This window comes from Puma concolor, chromosome A3, assembly GCF_028749965.1.
Source record: "Puma concolor isolate L17-30 chromosome A3, mPumCon1.1.hap2, whole genome shotgun sequence".
NCBI lineage: Eukaryota > Metazoa > Chordata > Mammalia > Carnivora > Felidae > Puma > Puma concolor.
Genome location: NC_141669.1, coordinates 117561415 through 117588075, shown reverse-complemented (window position 1 = coordinate 117588075; position 26661 = coordinate 117561415). Strand labels below are relative to the sequence as shown.

At 46.4% G+C, this 26661-nt stretch overlaps 1 protein-coding gene across 7 annotated transcripts in view; it reads right to left on the bottom strand.

The window, feature by feature from the left end:
• The window catches only part of CEP250 (centrosomal protein 250), a 52240-nt gene that overhangs the window by 15647 nt on the left and 9932 nt on the right, over positions 1–26661 (bottom strand). For 4 of the 7 annotated variants that reach the window (XM_086702059.1, XM_086702060.1, XM_086702064.1 and 1 more), the window contains 19 exons: positions 25838–25920; positions 25441–25606; positions 24544–24650; positions 24054–24305; positions 22073–22169; positions 20043–20150; positions 19365–19526; positions 18414–18592; positions 17735–17917; positions 15834–15978; positions 14861–15007; positions 13920–14150; positions 12431–12624; positions 12081–12208; positions 11679–11848; positions 5331–5498; positions 4799–4933; positions 2581–2724; positions 1568–1701 (listed from right to left, as the gene is read on the bottom strand). In XM_086702059.1, the coding sequence (XP_086558185.1) occupies positions 1568–1701; positions 2581–2724; positions 4799–4933; positions 5331–5498; positions 11679–11848; positions 12081–12208; positions 12431–12624; positions 13920–14150; positions 14861–15007; positions 15834–15978; positions 17735–17917; positions 18414–18592; positions 19365–19526; positions 20043–20150; positions 22073–22169; positions 24054–24305; positions 24544–24650; positions 25441–25606; positions 25838–25920 (2933 nt within the window). Of the gene's footprint in view, positions 1–1567; positions 1702–2580; positions 2725–4798; positions 4934–5330; positions 5499–11678; positions 11849–12080; positions 12209–12430; positions 12625–13919; positions 14151–14860; positions 15008–15833; positions 15979–17734; positions 17918–18413; positions 18593–19364; positions 19527–20042; positions 20151–22072; positions 22170–22396; positions 22686–24053; positions 24306–24543; positions 24651–25440; positions 25612–25837; positions 25921–26661 lie in introns of those variants that run through there. The other 3 variants (XM_086702061.1, XM_086702063.1, XM_086702065.1) reach the window with 3 other exon arrangements.

The following is a 26661-nucleotide window of genomic DNA, read 5'->3' as shown; positions in this document are numbered from 1 at the left end:
CGATACCTCAGATTCAACGTGTCCAATTCTGTCCATCCCCTCTGCACCTCCCACCTATGTCCAATCTATGATAACATATAATGGAGTCCAACTCCCTTAATGTCCCTTGAGCCCCTTCCCTCCTCTTCTCCACTACTCTACCCTGGTGCAGCCTTAGTATCTCTCGCCCAGACAACCATACCCACCTCTTAAACTATCTTGCTGCCTATAGTTTCATCAACAAGAGGATCTGCTCTTTTTCAAACTTCTGCATCACTGAGACATGCTGCACTTCACCTGAATGGCCGTATCTCACTCCTGATGTTTTCTGCCATCCCTACCCCTTCTGATATGTCATAAACTGGATCGTGTCCATTTCTCTGCTTAAAACCTTTCAGTGGTTTACTACTAAACCTAAAATAAAATGCAAACTTCTGGCCATGGCCCATAAGTCTTGAGTGACACAGACTTTCCAGGTCACACACCCTCTCGTCATTCACTGGGCTCTGGTCATACAGTGCTTCCAGAGTCCCCAACCAAATACCCCGAGTTCTGATCCACCTCCGGGCCATTGTGAGATTTCTACTCCCACCATAGAGCTCTCCTACTCCTTTGCATGGCTGGCTCCAGTTCATCTTCAGCGATCAGTTTGTTTATTTATTTATTTATTTATTTATTTATTTATTTATTTGAGGGAGAGAGAGAGCACATGCACACATGTGCAAGCAGGAAAGGGTCAGAGCGAGAGAGACAGAGAGAGAGAGAGAGAGAGAGAGAGAGAGAGAGAGAGAATCCTAAGCAGGCTCCACACCCAACACACAGAGCCCAACATGGCTTGATCTCATAACCTGTGAGATCATGACCTGAGCTGAAATCGAGTGTCAGATGCCCAACTGACTGAGCCATCCAGGCGCCCCCTTGGTGACCAGTTTTAATGCAACCTCTGGGGCGCCTGGGTGTATCAGTCAGTTAAACAACTCTTGGTTTTGGCTCGGGTCATGATCTCAGATTCATGAGTTCGAGCCTCGCATCAGGCTCTGTGCTGACGGTGCAAAGCCTGCTTGGGATTCTCTCTCTCTGCCCCTCCCCCACTCACACTGTCTCTGTCTCTCTCAAAAATAAATAAATAAACATAAAAAAAAATTAAAGGCAATCTCCTTGAGGAAGACCTTCCCTTCCCTAAAATCTTATCTAAAATACATATCCTCAACTCCCATTTCTAGTTCAGCATCCTATTTCTTCCCTCCATACCAGGTAACATAATCTGCAATGATTTATCTGGGGGATTATTTTATTGATGTCTTCCCCCACAAAACTATAATTCTACTGGGGCAGGGACCATGCTGTCTTGTTTATCCCTGCATCCCCCACCCCTGGCACAGCATCTGGTATTCACACAAACATATATATACTAAGTGAATGAAGTGTAAGCTTGAAGACAGGGACCACATCCTCTCCACATGGCTACCTGTATAGTCCAGGGCTGGAGACACAAGAGGCTAGGTTACCTGAGCAAAGAACTGTCCACCTCAACGTGACCACAGCAGCGAGACAGGCTAAAGCCCACTCCACAGCCCATCAAGCCTACCTGGCTTTCTCGCTCTCCAGCTCCTTCTGGATTTGGCTATACTCCTGGGCCTCTCTCAGCTTCTCCTTAATCTCCTGCTCCACCAGCCTCTGGGAGTCATCCTTGGAAACCAGCTGAGACTTCAAGTCCTCCACCTGGGATGATAAAGGCATGAGGACAAAGGGCGGGTGGCCAGCAGGAGGAGGCTTCTCACTCCTCCTGGGGCTCCGGGGTCCTTCAAGGTTTACCTTAGTTACTGGCCCATGTCCCATGCTCTGGGGCTTCTCCAACCCTTACACACTATTCTTACTGCCCCGCCCCCAGTACCGTTCAGCCTCACCCTCATCCCCTAGCCCCACATCTGCTGTGTAAAGGCAGGTGCAAATTAAAATCTTGCCTGAATATAACTACCCAAAGGCAAAGTGATGGGCAAGTGTATTGTGATTGTATTTTTAAAAAATAAACAGTCAGGACACCAGCTGATACAGGATTCTGAAAAGGAAAAGCAATCAGAGTAGGAAAAGCAACCTGGTATAAAAAATACCGTATCTCAGGGCACCTGTGTGGCTCAGTCAGTTAAGCATCCGACTTTGGCCTAGGTCATGCTTTCAGGGTTCTCATGAGTTTGAGTCCAATATCAGGCTCTGTGCTGACAGCTCGGCCTGGAGCCTGCTTTGGATTCTGTGTCTCCCTCTCTCTCTCTCTGCCCCTCCTCTGTTCATGCACTCTCTCTCTCTCTCTCTCTCTCTCAAAAATAAATAAACATTAAAAAGTTTTGGAAAAGAAATACTGAATCTCTGGGGAGGGTGGGAAGAACGATGGGCACCGGAGAAAATCTAAGTTCTGTGGTTAACACAGGGAGAGAGGACTATCCTGGGGCTCTGAGGACACATGCACAGCTCTCAGCACCCTTCTGTTTTCCCTCCTTCCCAAGCTCAGGCAGCAGGGCCAGGGTTCCCCTTTCCTACTGGAGTCACGGGAGAGGCTGGCTACGCTGGGGAAGGGCTGCAGGGCTGGGAGACAGGAGGGGGCACCTGCTCCTGCAGGTCTGTCTTGGCCTGCAGCAGGGCCCTGCACTCTTCTCGGAGACCAGCAAGGTCACCCCTGTCCCGTTGGGCTGCCTGCTCCAGTTCCTGCCGAGCATCCCGGAGCTGGGTCTGCAGCAGCTCGGTGGTCTCCTGCAAAAGGAGAAGACCATGGTGAGCAGAGGGAAACGCTGGGGCCTGCGTCTTGAAACCCTTGTCACATTAACACTGGTTTTTCAACTGGGTTGGCAAAAGCTGAGGCAGGATGCCGCAATCCATGCTGTTTCCACAATGTCACCTCAACCCTCACCTCCCGTTCCCTCTCCTTCCCCACAAAGCCTGCTGGCTCACCCAGGCTTTCTTGGTCGGGGCCCCTCAGTTGGTAGCAGTCCCTCACCCAGACCATTGCAGTGGCCTCCTGTCGCATATCCCTACTTCCACTTCAGGCCACCACCCCCTACATGTGAGCATGTGTGTGCGCACACACACATACACACACACACACCCCTCCACTCAGCAGCTAAAGTATTTCTTAAAATATATATAATAAATCATGTCCTATTCTTCTTTTTAAATACCATCCAACAGTTTCCCACTGCCCTTAGAACAAATTCTAAGCTCCTACCATGGCTGACCAAGGGCTCCCGCTTACCTTTCCACTGGCCCTGAGCCTGTTGAGCTGGAGCCACAGGGCCTCCTTTCTGCCCTGGCCCTTCCCCGAGCCCTTTTCTGTCTATGCCACAGCCCTTATGGTGGCTATTTCCTCTGCTTAAACAGTTCTTCAAATACCTAGCTTCTCTCTCTTTTTAAAGGGCTTTACCGAGGGCCACCTGGGTGGCTCAGTCAGTTAAGCGCCCAACTTTGCTCAGGTCATGATCTTGTGATTTGTGAGTTCGAGCCCCGCGTCGGGCTCTGTGCTGACAACTCGGAGCCTGGAGCGTGCTTCAGATTCTGTGTCTCCCTCTCTCTCTGACCCTCGCTTGCTCATGCTCTGTCTCTCTCTCTCTCTCTCAAAAATAAGTAAACGTTAAAAAAATTTAAAAAAATAAAGAACTTTACTAACATATAGGTCATATACCATACAATTCACCCATTTAAGCATGCAATTCGATGGTTTTCAGTATATTCACAGAGTTGTACAACTATCACCACAATCCATTTTAGAACATTTTTATCATCCCAGAAAGCAAGACTGTACCCTCCCTAACCCCATCCCTACTTCCAACCACTCATCTGCTCTCTGACTCTGTACACTTGCTTATCCTGGACACTTCCTACAAATGGAATCATACACCTACAAATGGCCTCTTGTTTTTTTTTTTTTTTAACGTTTATTTATTTTTGGGACAGAGAGAGACAGAGCATGAACGGGGGAGGGGCAGAGAGAGAGCGAGACACAGAATCGGAAACAGGCTCCAGGCTCTGAGCCATCAGCCCAGAGCCTGACGCGGGGCTCGAACTCAGGGACCGCGAGATCGTGACCTGGTTGAAGTCGGACGCTTAACCGACTGCGCCACCCAGGCGCCCCTACAAATGGCCTCTTGTGACTGGCTTCTTACATGAAGCACAATGCTTTCATGATTCATCCCTACTGTTACATGTCGTTGGCTCTTTCTTTTTAAAAAAAAATTTTTTTTTTCAACGTTTATTTATTTTTTTGGGACAGAGAGAGACAGAGCATGAATGGGGGAGGGGCAGAGAGAGAGGGAGACACAGAATCGGAAACAGGCTCCAGGCTCTGAGCCATCAGCCCAGAGCCTGACGCGGGGCTCGAACTCACGGACCGCGAGATCGTGACCTGGCTGAAGTCGGACGCTTAACCGACTGCGCCACCCAGGCGCCCCAGTCGTTGGCTCTTTCTAACCTTCATGTCTCAGCTCAAATGTCGCTTTCTCAGTGAACCCCCGGACCACCTCGTGCGAAGTGGCCTCCTTTGACTCACTCTCAATGATTTCACCCTATCCATTTCCTTTACGGCACTTATCATAATCTGTAATTATCTCCTTTATTCTGTGTCTGCTTGTTTTCATCCGCTCTACCACTAGAATGAGAGCTCGTTGAGGGCAGGGACCGTGTCTGTCATTTCACTGCTGTGCTTCACCTTTATGTTTGTCATGTGACAGCACCTAGCCCAGGACCTGGTGCAAAGAAGCAACAGAGAACTGGCCAATGTTGAAGCAGCACATCAATACCGCCTTTCCTCTCTGCCCAGGACCACCCTCCATACCTGCTCCTTTAACTTCTGAACCTTCATATCCTGCCTCAGCCGTTCCAGTTGTTGGCTGGCTTCTGCCAGCTCCTTCTGCGTCTGCAGCAGTGTCTCCAGGAGGGACACCCTCTCCTTCTCAGTTTCGAGCTGCATCTGTGGATAGGCAGGAGGGCAAGGGCTTGCTGCATCAGGGGTGACCATGCTCACCCTCTAGGCCACAGACACAGCCCAGCTGCTCAAGGGTTCTTCCAGAATGTGGGGTGGGGGCTGAGGGCCAAAGAAGATCTGGACCCACTGGTTAAGAACCAGGAAGTACAAAGACTGTCACTGGTTTGCAAGCTGACAGGATGTGGTGAACATCAGCCCTCCCTCAGGAAGTGTGGCATACTGTCGGCCCCACAGCTAATAGCGCCGGTCACCCCTTCTCACTAAGCAGCAAAGTGGCATGTACGTCTCTTCTGGAAGCCCCCCTGCAGCAATACTCCTGGGAGTGGACAAGGAAGTGGTCAGAGGTAGGGGGATCACAGTTCCCATCTCCCCAGCTTCCCACCTGGCAGAGGGCGCTCTCTGCCTCCGCCCTCTCTTCCTCCCTCTGTGTCCGGATGGCCTCGGTTTCTGCCTGCTGTTCCGTCAGCCTCATTTCCAGCTCCATTTTCTCCCTCTCTAGGCTCTCCAGAGCCTTTCCCAGTTCCTGCTGGTGCCGGGAGCGCTCTTTCTCCTGGTTGTGTGAAGGACTCACGGTTAGAACCCAGTGGGTAAGGACAGGAGGCAAAAGGAGGGCTGGAGCAGAGAAGGTCTCAGCTGGGTGTTCTTGGTACCTCTCTCAGCCTGTCTCCCCATCGACAAAGTGAGGTTGCTAACTCTTGGCTTATCTGTCTCACCAAATTTTATGAGAATCAAATAAGAGTTGTAAAAAATCAAATGATAAAATACACAAGAAAGCATTTTCTAAAGTGCAATTGTCCCTAACATAGGCTACAGATATGTTATTTTCAAGCAACCACACCACTTATGGTTGACGGTTGTAACAATGAACTGAGGTGGCAGATTGGTTCTCTGCTGCCCACTCTGCCCTGTCCAAGGTGGTAGAGTTAGCCTCCCAAAAAGTCAGGCTGAGCCTAGCTAGGATGTCTCCTGCTATACAAGGGCATGAGGACAGGGCATCCTGGTCCTCCCGGAGGTCAGCCAGTGACCAAAGCCTTCCCCAATCCCCCAGACTAAGCCGGCACCCTCTCTTAGCTTCTCAGGATAGTTGGTGAAGGGCTCTAGAGCCAGGCTGCCTGGGTTACAGTCTTTATTTAATCCAACACCACTAGTGAGTGACCTGGGTTAATTTCAATCTCATCTCTGTTACTCAGTTTCCTCATCTATAAAAATGGGCATAACAATTTGGGTTGCTTTAAGGACTGAGATAAGTCTTTATCACCTTTTATCACCTTACTTAACACCTTTTATCATTAGCATTAAGAGAGAAGTTCCCTGCACCTTTCCTTTAAAATATTTACAAGCTCTCAAGGTGCCTGGCTGGCTCAATTGGTAGAGCATGCAACTCTCAATCTCAGGGTCGTGAGTTCAAGCCCCACGTTGGGCATGTAGCCTACTAAAAATAAATTAATAAAAATATTTACATATTTTTGCTCGAATTATGCATTCATTTAACGGGAATGCCTCTAGGGTTTCACCCCTTTCCAACATCATCTTGTACAGCTTCCCCCTCACTGGTCACACTGACCTCCTCTCAGGACCTTGAGCACACTACACACTCTCATACCTTTAAGGCCTTTCTTTCCTCATGCTTTCCTGCTCCTTAGAACACCCCTGCCTGCCTCCCACACCATTGTTCCTCACAGCTTAACTAATGCTTCCCCGGAGAGGCCTTCCCAGACCACACACTCGAAACAGTTCTGTTGCTCTTAAAACTTGCTGTTATAAGTTGCTATTGCTCTTGCTCTTGCTGTTGCCCCCTTGCTGTTGCTCTTATAACACCCAGTTCTTATTCTTCATGGATCTTCCATAATAACTTACACGCTTACATATTAACTTATTTAATACTTGTCTTCTCCTTTGAGGTTTTAAGCTCCATAAGGAGAACCACGTCTACTTTGCTCTCCACTGTCTCCTCAACACCCCCCACACAGTAAACACTCAACATTGCACAAATGAATCACATTTCAGCTGCTGGACTGTTAAGATGCCTAAGAATAGCAATCCATAATGCCACAGTTATCAAACGGCTATGAACATCAAATCATTCCCTCTGATTTAAAAAGCCAGCTGTGAAAATATGAGAAAGATGAATTTTAATAGTAATAAGTGTTTAAAAAAAAAACCTGGCCTATTCACTCAATTTGATTAGAAGTGTGTTATAGCTACCAAAAAAGCCAATTCCATGATGTCCAGGAAGTAACAGGCTAGGGTTGCCAGTTAGGTTGTGGATCAGAATATTCTGCATATTGGGTCATAACATGTAACATGTCTAGAGGAAAGCAAGCATGTTGGTGAGGTATTTCAAGCAAACCTAAGATGTGATTTGTTTCACGTAATAGATTTTGGCTTGACATAAGGAATAATTTTTCAATAACTAGATCTACCTAGAAATGAATGGGCAGCCATTGGTGGAATACAACAGAAGCTAAGTGACCATATGAAAGGGATCCTGTAGGAATGACCACAGCATAAATGGTTAAGAGATGGTTAATTCCTGTTCTACTGCTTATTAGCCATGTGACCTTGAGTGATTTCTCTACATCTCAATTTCCTCACTAGCTAGTAGTAGGTAGGCTATCTGAAATAATGTAAATAGCATTTAGCAAGGCATGTGGCATGGGGAAGTGGTTGATGAGTGTCCACTATCACTACAATTAAAGGGGGTACATGCACTAGGTGAAAGAATGAAGACTAGAGCCTCTAAGAGTTTTTCCAATTGTTAGGATTCCAGGAGAAGGCAGTCATAGTTAAAACTAACAGACTCTCAGGGGTGCCTGGCTGGCTCAGTTGGTAGAGCATGTGACTCTTGATCTCGGGGTTGTGAGTTCAACCCCCCACATTAGGTGTAGAGCTTACAATCAATCAATCAATCAATCAATCAATCAAACTAACAGACCCCAAGAGTTATGAGAGTAGTCAACCTTTTCAATCAGTAGGGAGATCATAAAGTCAGATGATCAGAATTCAGGGGGATTGTCTGAATGCGAGGAAAGGAAAAAATGGAACACGCCCTTCCATGACTCAGGTATGGCCATGAGATGGTCAATCCTTCCAGAGAAGCCTAGATTATGTCAGGTGGTTACTCATTATTTTGGAACTTTATTGCATCTTTCACTTGGAGGATTTTCCCGGGGTGATATGCCTAATTCTTGCTGGGGAAAGTGCCTTCTGGACACTGTTCAACAAATAATTAAATTACTTACTTTAGGCATATAATTTCAAAACAAGCAAACTTCTAGCTACCATCTTGCCAACAAGTCTGCCTTGTAATAACAGTCAAATCACAAATACACACAAAGCACAAATCAACTTCTATTTTCAGAGACCTGAAAAACAAGATTTCTGAACCTTCCAGCTGCAAAATGGCAAAAAATACTGATAAAATATTAAATATATGTTGTAGGGTTTTTTTTCAATGTTTATTTATTTATTTTGAGAGAGATAGAGACAGTGCAAACAGGGAAAGGGCAGAGAGAGAGGGAGAGAGAATCCCAAGCAGGCCTTGGCCATCAGCACAGAGCTCAATGCAGGGCTTGATCTCAGGAACCATGACATCATGACCCGAGTTGAAACCAAGAGTCAGACACTTAACTGACTGAGTCATCCAGATGCCCCAGTGTATGTTTTAATGTATAAGTGAGCCAGCAGGAAAATAATGAAAATTTCACAGGAGTCAAAATCAAAGCAAGACTTGTGCTTTATAAATGGTAAATGAGTACAGACTGGCTTTCCACTGGAGGTATCTGCTATACCTAATAACTCTGAAATTCATTTTAAGGCTACGTGGGAAAAAGAAAACAGAAGACAGGGGTGGGGAGTCCAATAGAAGACTCCCACATAAAACTGGACCTCCAAAGGGCTAATCAGGGGTCAATAAACTATGGCATGTGAGCAAAATCTGGCCAGCCTCCTGTTGCTGTATGGCCTGTGAACTAACAGTGGTTTTAATACTTTTAATGGTTGAAAAGGAGCAAAAAAAAAAAAAAAAAAAAAGAGAGAGAGAGATTTTTGTGACATGTGAAAATTATGTGAAATTAAAATTTCAGTGTCCACACTTAAAGTTTTATTTGAACACAGACATGCTCATTTGTTTACATGGTATCTCTGGCTACTTTTGTACTATAATTATGACAGAGACCATAAGGTCCACAAAACCTAATATGTGGCCCTTTACAAAAAAATCTTGCCTATCCCTGGGCTATAGTACCCTCAGTAGAAGGATAAACTTGAGAGAAAGAAGAAGGAAAGAGAGAAATGGGGAAGAGAAAGGGACAGAAAGTAGGGGGAGAGAAAACAAAACAAAAAAAATCCCACAGAAGGAAATAGCAAGAACATTTATTTGCTTCAACTTTTACACAGGATTAAAAAAAAAAATCTCCATTGAGAAGTCAACCACAACCTGGTCTTCACGTGGGCCTAGGGCTTGAATGTGACCCCAAATACTTTCAACATAAATTTTATTTCACTTCATTTTAAAATTTTATTTTGAGATGGTTCTGGGATGATAGAACCTTTAATCCAACACTATTAGTACAAGTGACCTCAGTTAATTTCTATCATATTTCTGTGCCTCAGTTTCCTCATCTATAAAAATGGGGATAACAACAGTGTCCTCCTCTTCTGCTAGGAAATTCCTAACAGAAGAAAAAGCAAATTCTCTGAAGAAAAACTCTTCCACCTTAGGCCAAAAGGATTCCCACAGAAAAATTTCTAAAGAATGTGAGCTCAGAGTCAAGAATCATAAAACACAGGAGTGAGAACCAATGGAAAAAACATGTAACAGAGTCAGGCTCGAAAAGATTTTATTTTTATTTTATTTTTAATTTTTTTTAATTAATTTATTTTATTTAATTTTGAGAGAGAGCAAGTGAATGAGCAGGAGAGGAGCAGAGAGAGAGAGAATCCCAAGAAGACTCCGCACTATCAGTGCAGAACTTGATGTGGAGCTTGATCCCACTAACCATGAGATCATGACCTGAGCTGAAATCAGGAGTTGGGCGCTTAACTGAATGAGTCACTCAGGAGCCCCTGCCCGAAATGACTTTAGTTATTGGTGTTATTAAATAGCATAAAAATATGTTTCATGTGTTTAAAGAATAAAAGAGAGGATGAAAATATAAATTAAGGAAAGAAACTAAAATATGACCAAGAAGATTTGAAAAAAAAAACTGAATAGAATGTCTAGAAATAAAAAAATTTAATAAGTGAAATATAAAACTTGGTGAATAGACTACATAGCAGATTAGACACAGCTGAAAGGGAGTGAGTAGAAGACAGATCTGAAAAATCATCTACAATACAGTATAGAAAAAGAAAAATGAATGTAGAAAATGTAATAGTCAAGATACATGGAAAATACAGTAAGAAGGTCTGACAAACAACTAATCAGGGTCTTCTCGACACAAACAATAGAATAATGCATATGCTGAGAGAAAATAACTATCATCCTAGAATTTTATACCCAATGAAACTATCTTTCAAGAATAAAAGTAAAATAGAAATATTTTCAGACAATTAATTACCAACAGACCCTCACCAAAGAAATTCTTTTCCAAGGAGGAAAATAAATCCAAATAGAATGTCTGATATGCAAGAAGGGATGATGATTGAAAATCATTTGTAATTTTTTCAGTGTATCTAAACAAATATTCACGGTTGAAAACAAGTCAAAATAATTTGTGGTGTTAACAAACTAGTTAAAACAAAACACATTGAATAAAACAGTACATAGGTCGGGAGGAGTGAATGCAGTCCTTGTGTCATTCAGAAAATGGCAAACATACTGATTAACTTATGATTTTATTAAGTATGTATTTTTTAAAATTTTTTAATGTTTTTGTTTTTTAATTTATTTTTGACAAAGAGAGAGAGCATGAGCAGGGGAGAGGCAGAGAGAGAGACAGAAACACAGAATCTGAAGCAGGCTCCAGGCTCTGAGCTGTCAGCACAGAGCCCGATGTGGGGCTCGAATTCGTGAACCGCAAGATTATGACCTAAGCCGAAGTCAGCTGCTTAACCGACTGACCCACCCAGGCGCCCCTATTAAGTACGTATTTTTAAATATTAAAGGAAACAACTAAAATTTTTTTAAAAATAGAGAACAGACCACCCAAAGTAGTAGAGAGAGAAAGAGAACCCAGAAAAGAATACAACTTAATCATCCAATTGAACTCCCTAAAAGAAGTTAAGAAAGGTGACCTCCCTGCCCCAAAAGATATAAAAAGGCAGGAAAAATAGCATCAGATAGTAGAAATAAATCCAAATATACCTATAGTCACAATAAAAGCAAATAGACTAAGTTATATAATTAAAAGATAAAAGAAATACAGTTCTGAATTAGACAAGAAGGGGTCCAAGGCATTCCTCTGCTCCCTTTACATCCTGGGGCCAGTATAACAATCCTAAATCCCAGGATCCATGTTTAATTCTCTGTACATACTCAAACAACAACAATAATAGTTAACACAAATATAGAGCTTACTACATACATGTCAGGAATTGTTCTTAGTGTTTTTCATATATTGCTCAATTACTAGCTAGAAGCTGGATTTTACACCATGGGACCAGGCTAGTCCTGCTCAGATTTCACTCTTATAAGCAGCAATATCTGTCCCAAGAGTCAATGGGTGGAGCACTCACTGAAGGGAGGCCACATCTGCCTCTCCTGTCCCCAGCCACATCCATGACCTACCCATTTCTCCTGGAGCCGGTTCACCTCCTCCTCATGGGCTGACTTCTGCTGCTGCAGGGCAGTGTGCCCCTCTTGCTCAGCCTGGGCCAGCTGTCTGGCTGCATTCTCCCGCTCCTGCTCTGCCCGGCTCCGTTCAGTGTCCAGTTCCAGCTTCAGGCACCTCACTTCCCCTAAGATGCCAGGGACAGGTATCTCTCGCTGGGCCTCTGCCCTCTTCCCCTCTCCCTTCTCCCCAGATCTCATAAACAACTTCCGTCCGAGAAGCCCTGACCCTGGCTGGAGGAGGACCTCTGAGCTTCCCATTTGCTTCCAGGCTTTCAAGATCTCCATGGAATGAATAGTCCCCATCCCAGTTGCGGGACCTGGGGGGGGGGGGGGGGAGGAGGAGAGGAGGGGTCTCACCTTGAATTACTTCCTTGGCTCGAGTGACAGTTTGAATCTGGACCTCCAGCTGTCCCTTGGTGACCTCTATCAGAGAATTTTGTTGTTGGGCCTCGAACAGATTGCTCTCCAGTTGCTCCTTGGCTGAGCTGTCAGGTTCAGGAATAAGGAAGAGTTCTTACCCATCCAGCCCCTTAAGCTTCCTTAAGAGGAGTTGGATTCTAAGTACTGACTACCCAGAGAAATTAGGCGGCAATTACAAATTCATAACTCATTTAGGACCCGTTTACTTTGGGCAGGGAGCTTAGGTTGGCTACTCCTTGCCTTGCAGAACTCTCTCTGTCGTTGGCTGAACTGCGTGTGGGCCCTACCTGAGCCCTAGTAGTTGTTCAGAGAGGTCCTGCCGGTCTCGCTCCACAGCCTGCAGCCGCACCTCTAGGCCTGCTCTCTCCCGTACTAGGGCCTCCTTCTCCTGCACTTCCCGAGCAAGCACTTCGTCCTGTCGCTTCATCTCCTGATGCAGCTGCTCCAGCTGAGCGAAGGCTGCCTCCTGCTGATGGTGAGCCTGAGAGGGAGAAATCCGGGAGATTACAGGGCAGAGGCAGGATCCCCTGGGGCTGCTATCACCATGTTGGGGCATTGGCCCTTCAGAGACTCTGGACCCAGCTCTGTGAGTCCTGAGCATTGCCCACTCATATAAGTGGCATTTATCTACTTCCCTCATCAACCTGTAGGACTCCCAGCCCAGGAAGCATGTTCTCCTTTGTGCAAGACCCGGGGTTAGGGCTGCAAGAGAACTACCTCTAAGGAGCTTTTAGTCTTTAGAATTTAAAACATGTATATCATCAGGAAGAAAACAATCAGTCTCTGAGAAAGGGATTCTGGGAAGGAAAATTTGTATCATTTTAGGGCAGTGAGAAGTTTGGTAGAGGCAAAAGATGATCTTTGAGCTGTGTCATTGGTTCAGAAAAAATTTACTGAGCCGCTGCTATGTGCTGGACATTGTGCTAAAAGATGGAGGAATAAAAACAACTAAGACACAGCCTTGCCTTCAAGGAGCTTTTGGTCTAATGCTGGAGACTGTAAACAGATAATTATAATACAGTGAGAAGGCTGTGGCGGCTGGAACATGCAGGAGGTACTGTTAGAGCATCCAGGAAAAGGCATCTAATTCAAACTGGAAAGTGTGAAGTAGTAAGGAATCTGAAGGATTCTTATGGGAATTGTTTAAAAAAAAATCTTTTTTAACGTTTATTTATTATTGAGAGACAAAGAGACACAGAGTGTGAGCAGGGGAGGAGTAGAGAGAGGGAAGACACAGAATCTGAAGTAGGTTCCAGGCCTACTTCAGCTCTGAGCTGTCAGCACAGAGCCTGACACGGGGCTTGAACTCACGAACTGTGAGATCACTATCTGAGCCGAAGTCAGTCGCCTAACCGACTGAGCCACCCAGGCGCCCCTGGGAATTGTTTTAAAAAAAGGGAAGATATGGGGCGCCTGGGTGGCTCAGTCGGTTAAGCGTCTGACTTCGGCTCAGGTCATGATCTCGCAGTCCGTGAGTTCGAGCCCCGCATCGGGCTCTGTTCTGACAGCTCAGAGCTTGGAGCGTGTTTCAGATTCTGTGTCTCCCTCTCTCTCTCTCACCCTCCCCTGTTCATGCTCTGTCTCTCTCTGACTCAAAAATAATAAAAATAAAAGGTTAAAAAAAAAAAAAAGGGAAGATGTACCTGAAACCAGTAACACTGGTCACTTTTAGGAAGTAAGACCTTTTCACTTCCTGAATCATTTCTGTTGAGTTTTCATTTTCTACATTGAGTACGTGTGGTATCTTAATGGGATGTATCAGTTTTGTGTTCTCACCTCGCTTAATTTCTCTTGAATTTCTTCCTTCTCTTCCTGGATGCCCCTGAGATCTGCCCGCAGCTCAGCCCCAGTCTCCTCTGCTTTCTGCAGCTGAACCTCCAGGTGAGTGTTCTTCTCCTGCAGGGCGTCCCTACTCCTCTCGGCTTCTGCCAGGCCCAACTGCAAAGTGCTTCTTGCCTGCTCAGCTGCTTCCATTCTGCTGCACATAGATTGGTTCTCCTGTTCCAACTACTGGTCAAAAGGGGAAAGGCATCAAAGACAAATGGTTACAGTTTATAGACCAAGTGCTAAGACGGAAGTCCAAGTAAGACATGAATCTATGACTCATAGGAGAAACACAGGAGGGTTTGTAAGAGAGGGGAACTATGCATTCATTTGGTCTGGTGCCTGTTTTCCAGGTACTAGATGGGTTGATGCTGGGGATGGAGATTAAAAAGGCAAAACCCTACTCTTAAAGAATTCAGAATAAAGGGAATCTGGAACATTTCTAGGGCTCAAGGGAATAGGAGCAGTGAAGAGACATGTTAACTTTGCAACCTATAAGAAACACACTCTTTGAGATGTAGGCTCTTTAGCAGATCCTTTTCTCGAGATTGCTATTATTTCACACAATGGGATTAAAAACTGAGTCTTCCTTCCAGAGGACACAGGCCTCCTTCCCAGCCCTGGAGATTTTACCCTCCAGCCCAAAGGTGGTTCTGCTGTAGGTGTGGGAGCAGACTATTTTTAACGGCTAAGCCCAGGCCTTATAGTCTTTGCTGCCTCTGTTCTGTCAATGTTCCTTTTGCTCATTTTAGGACCACATTTGGGAACTGATCCATCTTGTACTGATCCATTAAGGACTCTTCCCTGTCATGGGCATGAGCTTTACCAGTCACTGGCTTGCCTTCTGTCAGGGCCCAGCCCTTACTCTGTGGATCAGAGAAATCTGTGCTCACCTGGAGAAGCTGCTGGTTCAGTCCAACTTTATCTAAGGCCAAAGCCTCATTTAAGGCACTGAGCTTTGCAGCTGCAGCCCGAAGGTCGGCGACCTCTGCCTTCAGGCTGTTCTCAGAACTAGACAGCTCCGCAACACACCGTTCTGCCTAAAAACAAAGAGAGTTAAAGGGTTTCCGTGTTCACGTTTTCCCACCACGGTGAACAGCTCACATCCCCAACAATTGCTGCCGTCCTTGTACAGAGATCAGTTAACGCTCCAATCCTTCCCTTACATTTGAAACAAGTTTTCCCTTCATTCATTCACTCCTTTGTTCATTCATTGAGAAGTGAGAGACGAGCTCATAGTACAGAGGCACAGACATCAGGATGTAGAAACAACTATCGCTGTGATGACTTCATACACAATGTCAGCACAAAGTGCTCTGGAAACTCAAAAAAAAAAAAGGCATTCATTGAGGTTGGGGGAGCCAAAAGTGCTTGGTAGGAGAGCTGGCGATTAAGTTGGGTATTGAGAGGTGAGAAGCGGTTTGTGGTGAGAGAGAGAGGAAAGCAGCAGTCCGTGGGAAGTGAAGAGTACGTGGGAAGCAGCAGAGTCATGAAAATGCATGGTGAAACTGAAGATGTGGCAGGAGTCCAGGTATATGGGGAGTTAGGACAGGTTATAGACAGAGGAGGAAGCCAGAAGGCAAAGGGCTTTGAATGTGGCACCAAGCAGCTGGGAAGCCACTAAATGGTTACAGGAAGGAGACTGATGTAACCAGATTTATACTTTTGAAAAGCATTCTAACTCCAGTGTAGAGTACACTGGGAGGGACAGAACCCAAAAGCAGAGACTAGTAAGTGATGCAGGAAATATGAAGGGTCGAGGCTTGAAGGGTGAAGAATGAGGCAGGCCGTATGGCCTTTGCCTAGAAACATAACTTTCCAAGCCACCCACACCACCCAGCAAGGGAGGGGTGGAGGCCCACGCACCCTGCCCAGTGCCGCGGTCACTTCTGTTTGCTCTTGCCTCAGCAGCTCCCTCTCCAGGTGACTGGACTCCAAGGCTTCCCGAAGTGTGATCAGCTCACTGAGTGATTCGGACTGTTTGGCTTCCAGGCCTGCCAGCGTCTCCTGACTACAATGGAAAGAGAGGAGGCTGGGGGCCATCTCAGGGAGTGGTCACACCCCAGAAGGGAACAGGAGTGTAATTACCTTTGCCAAGCAAAAGAATGAAGCTCTCTAAAAACTGATATGACCTCCATGACATATACAGTGAAAAAGGCAAGAAATTGGGAGAAATAAGAATATATACATATATTTGCATAAAGTAGCTGGAAAGATAAAGAGAAAGCAATTAATTATTATTTTTTTTTGAGGGGAGAAGGGGCACAGGGGTAGGGAGAGAGAATCTTAAGCAGACACCATGCCCAGCGCAGAGCCTGATGTGGGGCTCTAACCCACAAACCGTGAGATCATGACTTAAGGTGAAATCAAGAGGATGCTTAACCAACTGAGCCACCCAGGCACCCCAAGAGAGCAATCTAAATGGGAAGGAAGGGAAATGGGATGGATGAAGCAGAGAGGTGTATCTCTGTGTTTGTCTTTTTAAGTAGCTTTGACTTTCAGATCATTATAAATATTTTTTTTAATTTTTTTAATGTTTATTCATTTTTGAAAGAGAGAGGGAGAGAGAAGAATGAGTGGGGAAGGGCAGAGAGAGAGAGGGAGACACAGAATCCAAAGCAGGTTCCAGGCTCTGAGCTGTCAGCACAGAGCCCGATGCGGAGCTTGAACCCACAGACTGTGAGATCATGACCTGAGCTGAAGTTGGCTGCTTAACCAACTGAGCCACCCAGGCGCCCCCAGATCGTTATAAATATTGATAAATGTATTCTCGATTCACACTAATTAAATTTAAAAACAAATAATCATCTTTGTGGGTTGTCTTTTCTCCTCCTTGATACAGGGGAGACCATTACTTGCACGAGTCATGACCCTTACAGAAGTCCTTTCATGCCTACTGGCTGCATGGAGCTAGGGCACAGGAGAGGAGGGGGATACATATGTCAAAAGTGTAACTGTACCTGTACTGTAACTGGCACCAGTTACTGAAGACATACCACATGCCAGGCTCTATGCCAGCATTTTACAAAACAGCATTCTAATCTCCCTGTGTTCCTTCAAGGTAAATACTATCATCTCCATCTTACAAATAAAGTAATCTGCCCAAGTGGCAGGACCATAATTTAAACCACACTTTTGCCAGCTCGAAAGTCCTTGCTTTCTCTATGACGTTATATAGGGGAATTTACAGATTAGCTGGTCTCTTGACTCTGGAATTCCCTTCCTAGACCAACTCATTTCCCACGACTTCCCAGAATGAAGTCCTACCCCTCACCCAGCCCAGCCCACCTTGAACATCTTTGCTGATCTGTCCCTTTTGCCCCTCTCCCACTCTCCACAATCAAACATGTCAAGGCCCAGCTCAAAGGCCACCATCTCCTCCATGAAACTTTCAATTGTTAACTCTCACTCCCATGCTCCCAGAGGACCCAGCCTGAAGCTCTATCTCATTCATACTTCATCTGGCCTCATGCACAGTTTGCTATTTACTTGTCTGTTTTCCCCCAGTAGACCACAAACTGCTTGAGATCAGTGCTTGTGTCTTATTTGCTTCTGTATCCCCCCGCAGCCCTTATGGGTGCTCAGAAAAGCCTGGGTGAACTTTCTGTATTCATCTTTCTGCAAAAGAAGGAGCGGGAAGCTAATGTGAGCCCACTGCACGCCAGGCTGTGATTCACTCCACTTCCTAAGAGATGGGGGTGGGGTGGAGGAGGGTGTGGAACCAAAGGGAAAATCAAGCCCTAGGAAGGAGGGGACCGGTCACTCACAGGCGCTTCCTTTCACGGACAGCCAGGTGCAGCTCTTCCTGCTGTTCCTCCTTCTCGCCCTGAGCAGAGTCCCCCTGCAGCTGAAGCTCCATGTTGGTCCTTCGCAGTCGCCACGCCTCCTGCTCCAGTACCTCCAGCTGCTGCTGCAGCTCCTCCCTGGTCTTCTGCAGGAGCTCTCGCTCCCTAGAACATGGAGTCCAGAGATGAGCAGAAACCTTGGAACCTCAAATCCTTCCCGGAAGCAGACGTCACAGGGTCAAAGGACAGAGGTGTCTGTTTCCTTTAAAAACCTCATCTTCCAGGGCACCTGGGTGGCTCAGTCGGTTAAGCATCCGACTTCGGCTCAGGTCATGATATCACGGTTCGTGGGTTCGAGCCGCACGTCAGGCTTTGCACTAATGGCGCGGAGCCTGCTTCAGATTCTTTGTCTCCCTCTCTCTCTGCTCCTCCCTCACTCACATTCTCTCTCTCTCTCTCTCAACAATAAATAAATAAACATAAAAAAAAAACCCTCATCTTTCCTTTTAGGCGGGAAACTGTTGTTTGTTTGTTTTTGTCATCACAGAGATCCAAAACTGAGTGAGCAGGAATAAGCAGAACACAAAGCAAGACACCCCAGAACTGTGTGACGGCAGAGTCACTTCGGGGGGAGGGGCGGGATGAACAGCCTTCTGCTTACTTGCTGAGAGACTCCACCTCTCCCTGGAGGTCCGTGGTCTGCCCTGCCAGAGTGTCACGTTCCCCGGTGAGTTTCTGCAGCCTCTGTCTCAAGGCCTTGACCTCCTCCTCCCACTCATCATGCTGTCTCCGCAAGGAGCTCACAGCTTCCTGACAGCCAGAAAGCTGCTGCCTCAGGTCCTGGGGAGGGAGAGTAACAGAAGTGAGATGGTGAGCAAGAGGAAAGAGCAAAGGAGGGGTGTCAGGGGCCTGAGAGTGGGGCTGGGCGAGGGGGCTGAGGGTGGTACAGGGGTAAGCTAAGAATAGAGATCTGGCTGGTCAAGGGGCGCCTGGGTGGCTCAGTCGGTTGGCTCAGGTCATGATCTCACGGTTCATGAGTTCGAGCCCCGCATCAAGCTCGCTGCTGTCAGTACAGAGTCAGCTTTGGATTTTCTGTCTCCCTCTTTCCGCCCCGCTCTGCTCCTGCTCTCACTCTCAAAAATAAATACACATTTAAAAAAAGAAAAAAGAGATGTGGCCAGTTTTAGCCAGTCGAGAAGACAGAGGATCAAAGATTACTGGGCTTCTGTGGTTCCCAGAGTCTCAGAGTCCATCATCTTCACATGTGAATTGGGGGAGTGGGGGCGGTCATGGAGATAGTTTAGTGTGGCTGGGACCATCAGAGCTGGGGAACACTTACTCATGGTGTCCCAAGGCTCCAGTTGCATACCTTTGTGTAATGCTATACGAAAGTTGTGTGCAAAGTGAAACGCACAGAAAATGGTGCCCGTTACCCACAAGTACAACTGGGCAGACACGGAGAGCTTCTAAAGAGCACTTTGGGGGTATTGACCAAACACCTCATGACTAGTCAACATAGTGAAAGGGGCAGTCCAGGCCAGGAGGGTGCCTGGGGCACAAATCAGTTTAGACACCCACTCCCGTGGCTGAGGAGGAATGGTGGGGCTCTCACCTGCACAGCCTGGCGTCTTCGAGTCACCACTGAACGCACCAGAGTAAGGGCCTTGCCTGGGTCCTGGGAATCAAACTGGGAGGAGTCGCCACTAGGGTCCAACTCCAAGGAGCTCTCGTGACCACAGTCTGGGGTCATACCATCCCCTTCTTCCACCATGACCTGAAACCCACCACAGCACAGTCACCACCCTGCCGACCAAGGCCTAGAGTCCACACAGAAGACGTGATACTACAGGCTGGGCCAACCTGATGTTTTCCTTCTCAGCTCCTCTCCCAGGGGGGTGGGAGGAGGGTATCTAAGAGCAAAAAGGATTGATTTCTCCAACTCCTCACCTTTGGTCACCCAAACCTAGGACTAGCAACAAGAGCACTTTCTGAGGTAATAATAAATGAAGAAATGAAGAAAGGGGATACCGACGTAACAAAGACCAGAATCTAGCCACCGGCCTGAGAACTGCAGCCGGCACTAAGAGGGCCTGTTCCAGCAGGCAGTGCTAGCACATGAATGCTTAGCTACCCCTTAGGGTGCCGGTCTTCAAATACATTCAGAGAACTCGTTACCCAAAGTCCCTAAGCCCAAATACCTCAGAGAGTGAATATCTAAGCATGACTAAGAGGACATGGAGGCCTGGGGAGGAGTGAGCCATAGCCCAGTTACCACAAACAGAAGGCTTACCAGTACCTGGGTTATATCCCTGATCACCTGCTGTAAAGACAGCTTCTCCTCTTGGGCATTCCTACTAAGTGATGCCTCGTGGTCCATTAATTCTGCATGATTTTTCTCCTGAACAGGGAAAAGATAGAGCTGTGAGCCAACCTCTCAGAAGCATCTATCATTCCACCCTCCAAACCAACCAGAATCTCATTCTGTCTCTTCTGTCAACCCCACTTGTTCTCTGACCACACGTGAGTGCTACTAATGTCCCAGGACTCTGAAGACAGTGTGATGTGGTGATTAAGAGTTCAGATTGAGTGAGTCAGAGGTCCAAATTAGACGGCCTGGATTAGAGTTCTTGCTCTATCACCTTCCTAAGATTGGTAACCTTAGGCAACTGCTTCTATGAGCTTCATTCTCTTTAACATAGGAATAATTAACAGCAATCACTTCACACATTTTTGTTGAGGCTTGAATGAAAAAGATGCATATAAATTACTCAACATAGTGCCTGGCACAAAAGAAATGCTCAGTGAATATCAGCTATCATTGGAGGGAGAATGGCAGCTGCCTCTGTACAGCAAACAGATGCTTGAGGTCTAAGGCTAGACAAGAGAAACCCCTAAGCCTCAGAGCTAGCAGTAAACTTGAAGACTCAAGATTTCCTCAGTTCCTTCTGATCATATTGTTAGCGAAGACCTCAAGACACAGACCTGCATTTGTGTTTTCTTTGGCCTACACAAAATTTGAACCATCGTTTATACATTGAGAGATTTTATGAATTGAGAAATTCTGACTTTCTGGCTTTTCTCAAAAAGTTAACAGATGCTAGGGGCGCCTGGGTGGCTCAGTTGGTTAAGCATCCGACTCTTGATCTCAGCTCAGGTCTTAATCTCAGGGTCGTGAGTTTGGGCAATGAATTGGGTTCCATGCTGGCTGTGAAGCCTACTTAAAAAAAAAAAAAAAGAAAGAAATACAAATACAGATAAAAAATAAAAAGTTAACAGATGGGCCAGACCAGCCCCCATTCCTACATGGCAATAATTTCCTGAAGTTGAACAGTGGGTGTCTTCTCCAGATGAGACATGTATTCTTTAGGGTCTGGAGTCCCTACTATGCCTCGTCATTTTCTCAATATTGAAACCAAGTGTCCCCTGTAGTACTCAAAACTAACTACGATAGCGCTAGAAAACCCAAATCCTTACAAGGGAACCCACTTCACTCTTTGGCATTATCTGGGTACTATGCACATTTGAATTTGAAAATTCCTGATCAAAAGGAACCAAAAAGGCATAAACAACTCTGAATCCCTGTAGATGCCAGCTCAGATAATACCAGGGGTTTGCATGAGGATAGGCATACAGGACCCGCCTAATAAAAGAGATCAAAATTCTTAGAAACGAAAGGAAATGTGGAATCAAGCCAGAGGTTCTCACGTCCAACTTTAGAGAGTCCCTTTGATAATATCTCTGGCAAACGTGAAGCCAGAGACACAAACCTCACTCTTCCACAGGGCAGACTGTTCACCTACTGAGCAGCTCTAGCTGTTAGACAAACTCTACCACCCTGTGACTTCTAGTCATCAACATTGCTTGTGCCCGCCTGGAAAACATCAAACAAGTCAACTCTTTTCCCCAATGTCAGTCCTTCAGATTTGTGATGGCAGCCATCATATCTTCCTCAAGCCCTTTTTGCTCCAAGCAAACCATTGCCATATTCCTCAGTTGTTTCCCATATGACTAGGTTTTGAATCAATCACACATCCCCATCCTTTGCCAGGTGCCTCTTAATGTATGTCCCACTCTCTCCGATGAGGACACACCACATGCATACACCGTTGTAGTTTCCCCAGGAATATATAGGGATGGTAGACAGTATTTACTGGTGAATGCAAAAATGAATGAATGAATGAATATTCAGATTCAGCCAAAATTTATTTTTTAGCATTTTGTCAAGGAACATTTAACTGGTATCTTGCATTATCTATCCATAAAGGACAAGGAACCTATAGGCCCACTCCCAACTCCTTTCCTGAACAAAGGATCATGTACCAGGATCTCCATTGCCTCTCTCAGAGCCTTTAACATCTTCTCATAATCTTCATTTTGCTTCTGAGCCTGGGTCAGTAGAACAGAGAGCTCGGTCACCCTGAAGAGAAGAGCACAGCATGTCATTTGGGCAGTGCACTGAGGTGACAGAGCTACTATGCAGCACGCCCCAGCCCCAACCCAGACATTCCCACTACAGCCTCCCCAGAGTCACTTGGGTGCCCCTGGCCCCTGCACTCCCTGAAGACCATATGATACTACAGTCTTGAACTGGGGGTGGGGGTGGGGGGGTAGTCAAAAGCCACTCAGACACATGCAGGGATTTACCACATCTCAAGGCTGGAACACGTGTTTGGGGGCCCGAGAGCTGAAGGAAAGCCCTGGCCTGGGCCCTTCCAGGCCCCGCTTGATCTTGAAGTCAAGCACCCTGAAGCCAATAAGAACATCAGAATTGCCACACTGGACAGTCCCAAGGTCCCTCCAGCCCAAGGGTCTGACTCTGATAAGGAAAGAGGAGGGGCCATTCAGGAAGATTATGGTCAACCTCTGTGATATTAACCTTAAGGTTCAGGGAAATCATCATACATCTTTATCACTTTATGCTATATCCTGGAGTTCAGTATCTGGTATTATATGGGTAGCTAAATAAACATTTCTTTTTTTCTTTTTTAAGATTTTATTTTTTTATTTTTTTATTTTTTTTTTAATTTTTTTTTCAACGTTTATTTATTTTGGGGACAGAGAGAGACAGAGCATGAACGGGGGAGGGGCAGAGAGAGAGGGAGACACAGCATCGGAAACAGGCTCCAGGCTCCGAGCCATCAGCCCAGAGCCCGACGCGGGGCTCGAACTCACGGACCGTGAGATCGTGACCTGGCTGAAGTCGGACGCTTAACCGACTGCGCCACCCAGGCGCCCCAAGATTTTATTTTTTTAAGTAACCTCTACACCCAACATGGGGCTCAAACTCACAACCCCAAGATCAAGAGTCGTATGCTCTATTAGCTGAGCCGGCCAGGCGCCCCTAAATAAATATTTCTTGAATGAATGCTATCCAGGAGTTAAATTTCTTTTCTTTCTTTTTTTTTTTTTTTTTTTTTTTTTAGTCTTAATAATTATATTCCGTATCATCTCTAAGAGCCTCTATTCACCGTATGGCCATTAATTTAATGATTGTATCTTTAAACAAACATCCATTGAATGTTAGTGTATGGCAGATGAAGTGCAAAGCTCTAGAGACATAAACGTACTAAGACGTGGTCTCTGTCCTCGGCGCCTCCCAGCGCTTCACAACCCAGAACAAAACAGACTGCTATTTACACACACCACCAATAGGTGGTGACACAACCCTAGCCATAGGGTATACACCCAACTCTGCACTGAAATTCAAATGGGGCTCTTTGCTTATGTCTCTGCCCTTCTTACATTATTTTTAAAAAGCCTATTTTATCAAAATCCAAAAAACAGAAGAACCTAACAACAAAAAAAAGGTTAATAATCAGTGAGAAACAGTGAGATCAATATTATAACCAGCAGGTCAAAAGACCACACCAAGGCATAGTAATTCAACAGGCTACTGAGGTCAGGGAAAGCTTCACAGAAGAGGTGACATTTGCCTTAAAGGATGAGGCGGAGGGAGAAGGGAAAGAGGCCTTCCAGGCTAAGGTCAGCATGTACAAAGGCAGGGGGGCGTGGAAGAGCTTGGCTGTTCTGGGAATGGTGAGTAGTTTAGTGTTGACTGAAGACAGTCGTAGCTAGCTCTATAAATCAACATGAGAGACACTGAGCTGCAGGATGGTGTGAGGGCAGAGGACAGTGACATGGCCTCAACTGGGGCACCGGGTTCCAAACTAAACTCCCTCTGCAACTTCCTTCTTGTGGGAGGAATGCTCTTCACACCTTCCACCCCCCACCACCCATCTCTATCTCTCTAAAGGAGTCAACACCCTCAACAACCCCTTCCTAGGACCCTAGCCCATCTCACCGATCCTGCAGCCCAGCCTTCTCCAGATCCCCTTGACTCTTCAGCTGTATTAACTCCTGGCTCCTTTCATGGACTTCCTTCTCCAGCTTCTGGGTCTTGGTTAGTAGAAGCAGCAGCTGAGTTGGCTCACTCCCATCCAGTCTCCCAGATCCATCAGGTTCTCCAGACCGGGCACCCACAGTCAAGCGGAGACAACAGGTCAACAGGGACCCTGAAAGCCTCACATGCTCAGCCTTGAGCTCTGTCAGATCTCTGAGTACAAGCAAGGAAAGAGCAGACTCCAGTAGGGACCGAGGAAGGGAGCATGGAGATCAGGCCCAGGGAAGCCTGAGGAGCAGGTTCTGGGGAAAGTCATCTGAATCCAACAATATCATCCCTCCCCACTCACTCTTCTACCCCCCCTTCTCCTGTCCCCCACTTCTACAGCAGCCCACTCTCATTAAGTCTAGACTCAGTAGGGGCAAACCTCCCCTCTTATCCCCACACTAACCTGTCAGTGGCTGACTTCATTTCCAGGAAGTGGCGTCGGAAGGTCACCACCTCCCGCCACAGACCAAGAAGGCGACCGTGCTCCCCTTTCAGGTAGCCCTTGAAGAACTGCATATTCAGAAATCCAGGTCATATCAAAGGGCAGAAGTCTGTCTTTTGCCAGCGCAGGAGTCTAGGACTCCTCCTGGCTCCCCGGGGTAGGGAAAGACGGACTCACGGGAGACAGCTTACGACTGGGTACCTATATTCAGGTCACGCTTAAGAGTTTAATAAAGTTATCAGTGGTATTCAGGAGGTCAAAGGGCCTGAGATGGTATATGACCTTCCTTTGAGCTGATCATAAAAAGATAAACAGTAGTTCCTCAACAAACGGGAACCATTGCCATTATTACCACCGACTTAGAATAAAGATTCAAGGGCATACCACATGCAAATCGCCTAACAAAATACCTGTCATGCAGCAAAGGCTTAGGAGACATTAGTTTCATTAGCTGGGATCTGAAAATTCCTCAAGGTCTGTATCCCTTCTTTCTTCTCCATTCAGATTTACTAGCTACCTTTTGAGCATCTAAATATACACGCCTCCGGAAGAGGGGAGTCAGCGAGATTTCAGCTCTGTCTAAAACCAAAGCTGGCCACTTGTGCAGGGACAGAGCTGCCCTGAGTGTCATTTCACTTGCCAGCAAAACCTCGACTAGGTAGATAAGGACAGTAGTCAGCCGAGAGCCGCAGCAGGGCAAAGCGGCCGGCCCGAGTAGGGAGGAGGCTCAGGGACTTTAGCAACAGTTCAGCTTCCATCCAGGTTCCTAAGTTAACCTTTCCCAGCACTGACCGGGATGGTGGTGCCCCAAGCATAAGCACCCCCAGCCTCGTGATTACAGCCCCTTATTCCTCCTACCTCCTGCTCCATCTGCCACTGGCTCTCCTTCCTCATTAGCTCATCCCGGGCTCGGCTCCAGTCCACTGTCAGTTTTTCCACATCTTCCCGAAGTGCTTTATTCACCATGTCAGCTTTTTCCATGTGCAGTCGAAGCTGGGTGTTCACCTCTGCTAGACTCTCACACCTGCACTGGGGAGGGGAGGGAACAAGTGCAAAATAAAGGCTTGATCCAACCCTCGGACCTCTTGGAGTAAGATGACAAACACTGGAATTTTCCATTGCCCGGAACTGGAGGGCTAAGACTGAGGTGCATGGTTTTATCCACGTTAGCCCTCAGGGCAGAGGTTTCCTCTCAGCCTTCAGAGCCCACTGGCTACCAGCATCACCCCCAGCCAGAGAACATGGGGTTCATCACCTCTGTTGCTCCTCTTCCAATCGGACCAGCAGCTGTTCCAGGCTTGGCTCCTCCACACTTTCCCACCTCGGAGAGATTGGTCCCTTAGCCAGACAGAAACAAGTCTTATTTACCTCCAAAGAGAAGACCACTCAGATCAATTCCCTGATGCCCCCTTCTGCACAATCTTTTTATTCCTTTTTTTTATTCTTTTGATTCCTTCTCTCCTCTGTTAGCAATATGTCTCTTTTCTCGATCGCTACATCCTGAAGGTAAATCCATTGCATCCCCTTTTCTAAAAGTGAACCAGTGACCTCTCCTCAAAGGTGGCATTTGGTAATGAAAAGAGTTTTCAACCTAAGAAGCATAAGATATATCTTTCACTAATGGCCTTGACTTCTACTACACTACATTTTGGACCTCAGGAAGTTACTCAACTTCTCTGAGCCACAAAGTCTTCACTACAAAATGAAGGAGTTACCATTCCTCTCAGAAAGCTGCCTTGCAGGTTAAGTGACATCATTAACATGACAATGCCGAATGGTGCCTGGCCTACATAGAACGGTGCTCAGTAAGTTTTGGTTCTTTCCCTCCTCTGAGAGAACTTTCCTGAGAGTAATGTGAGAAGGTGCCGAGAGAGAGCTGGAACAAAGGCAAATGGGTCTTTCAAAGCCAGGTCAACCCAGCCAACAGCACAAATAAATCCCTCTGCCACAAACATGTTTTTTAGGCCTGCAAAGGCCCACTGCTAAGACAGATAAACACTGACACCTTCTGGAGGAAAAATGCATTTCTTCCTTCTGATTCCACATCCTTTCCAATCTGATTAAGTCTCCCGAAGCTGC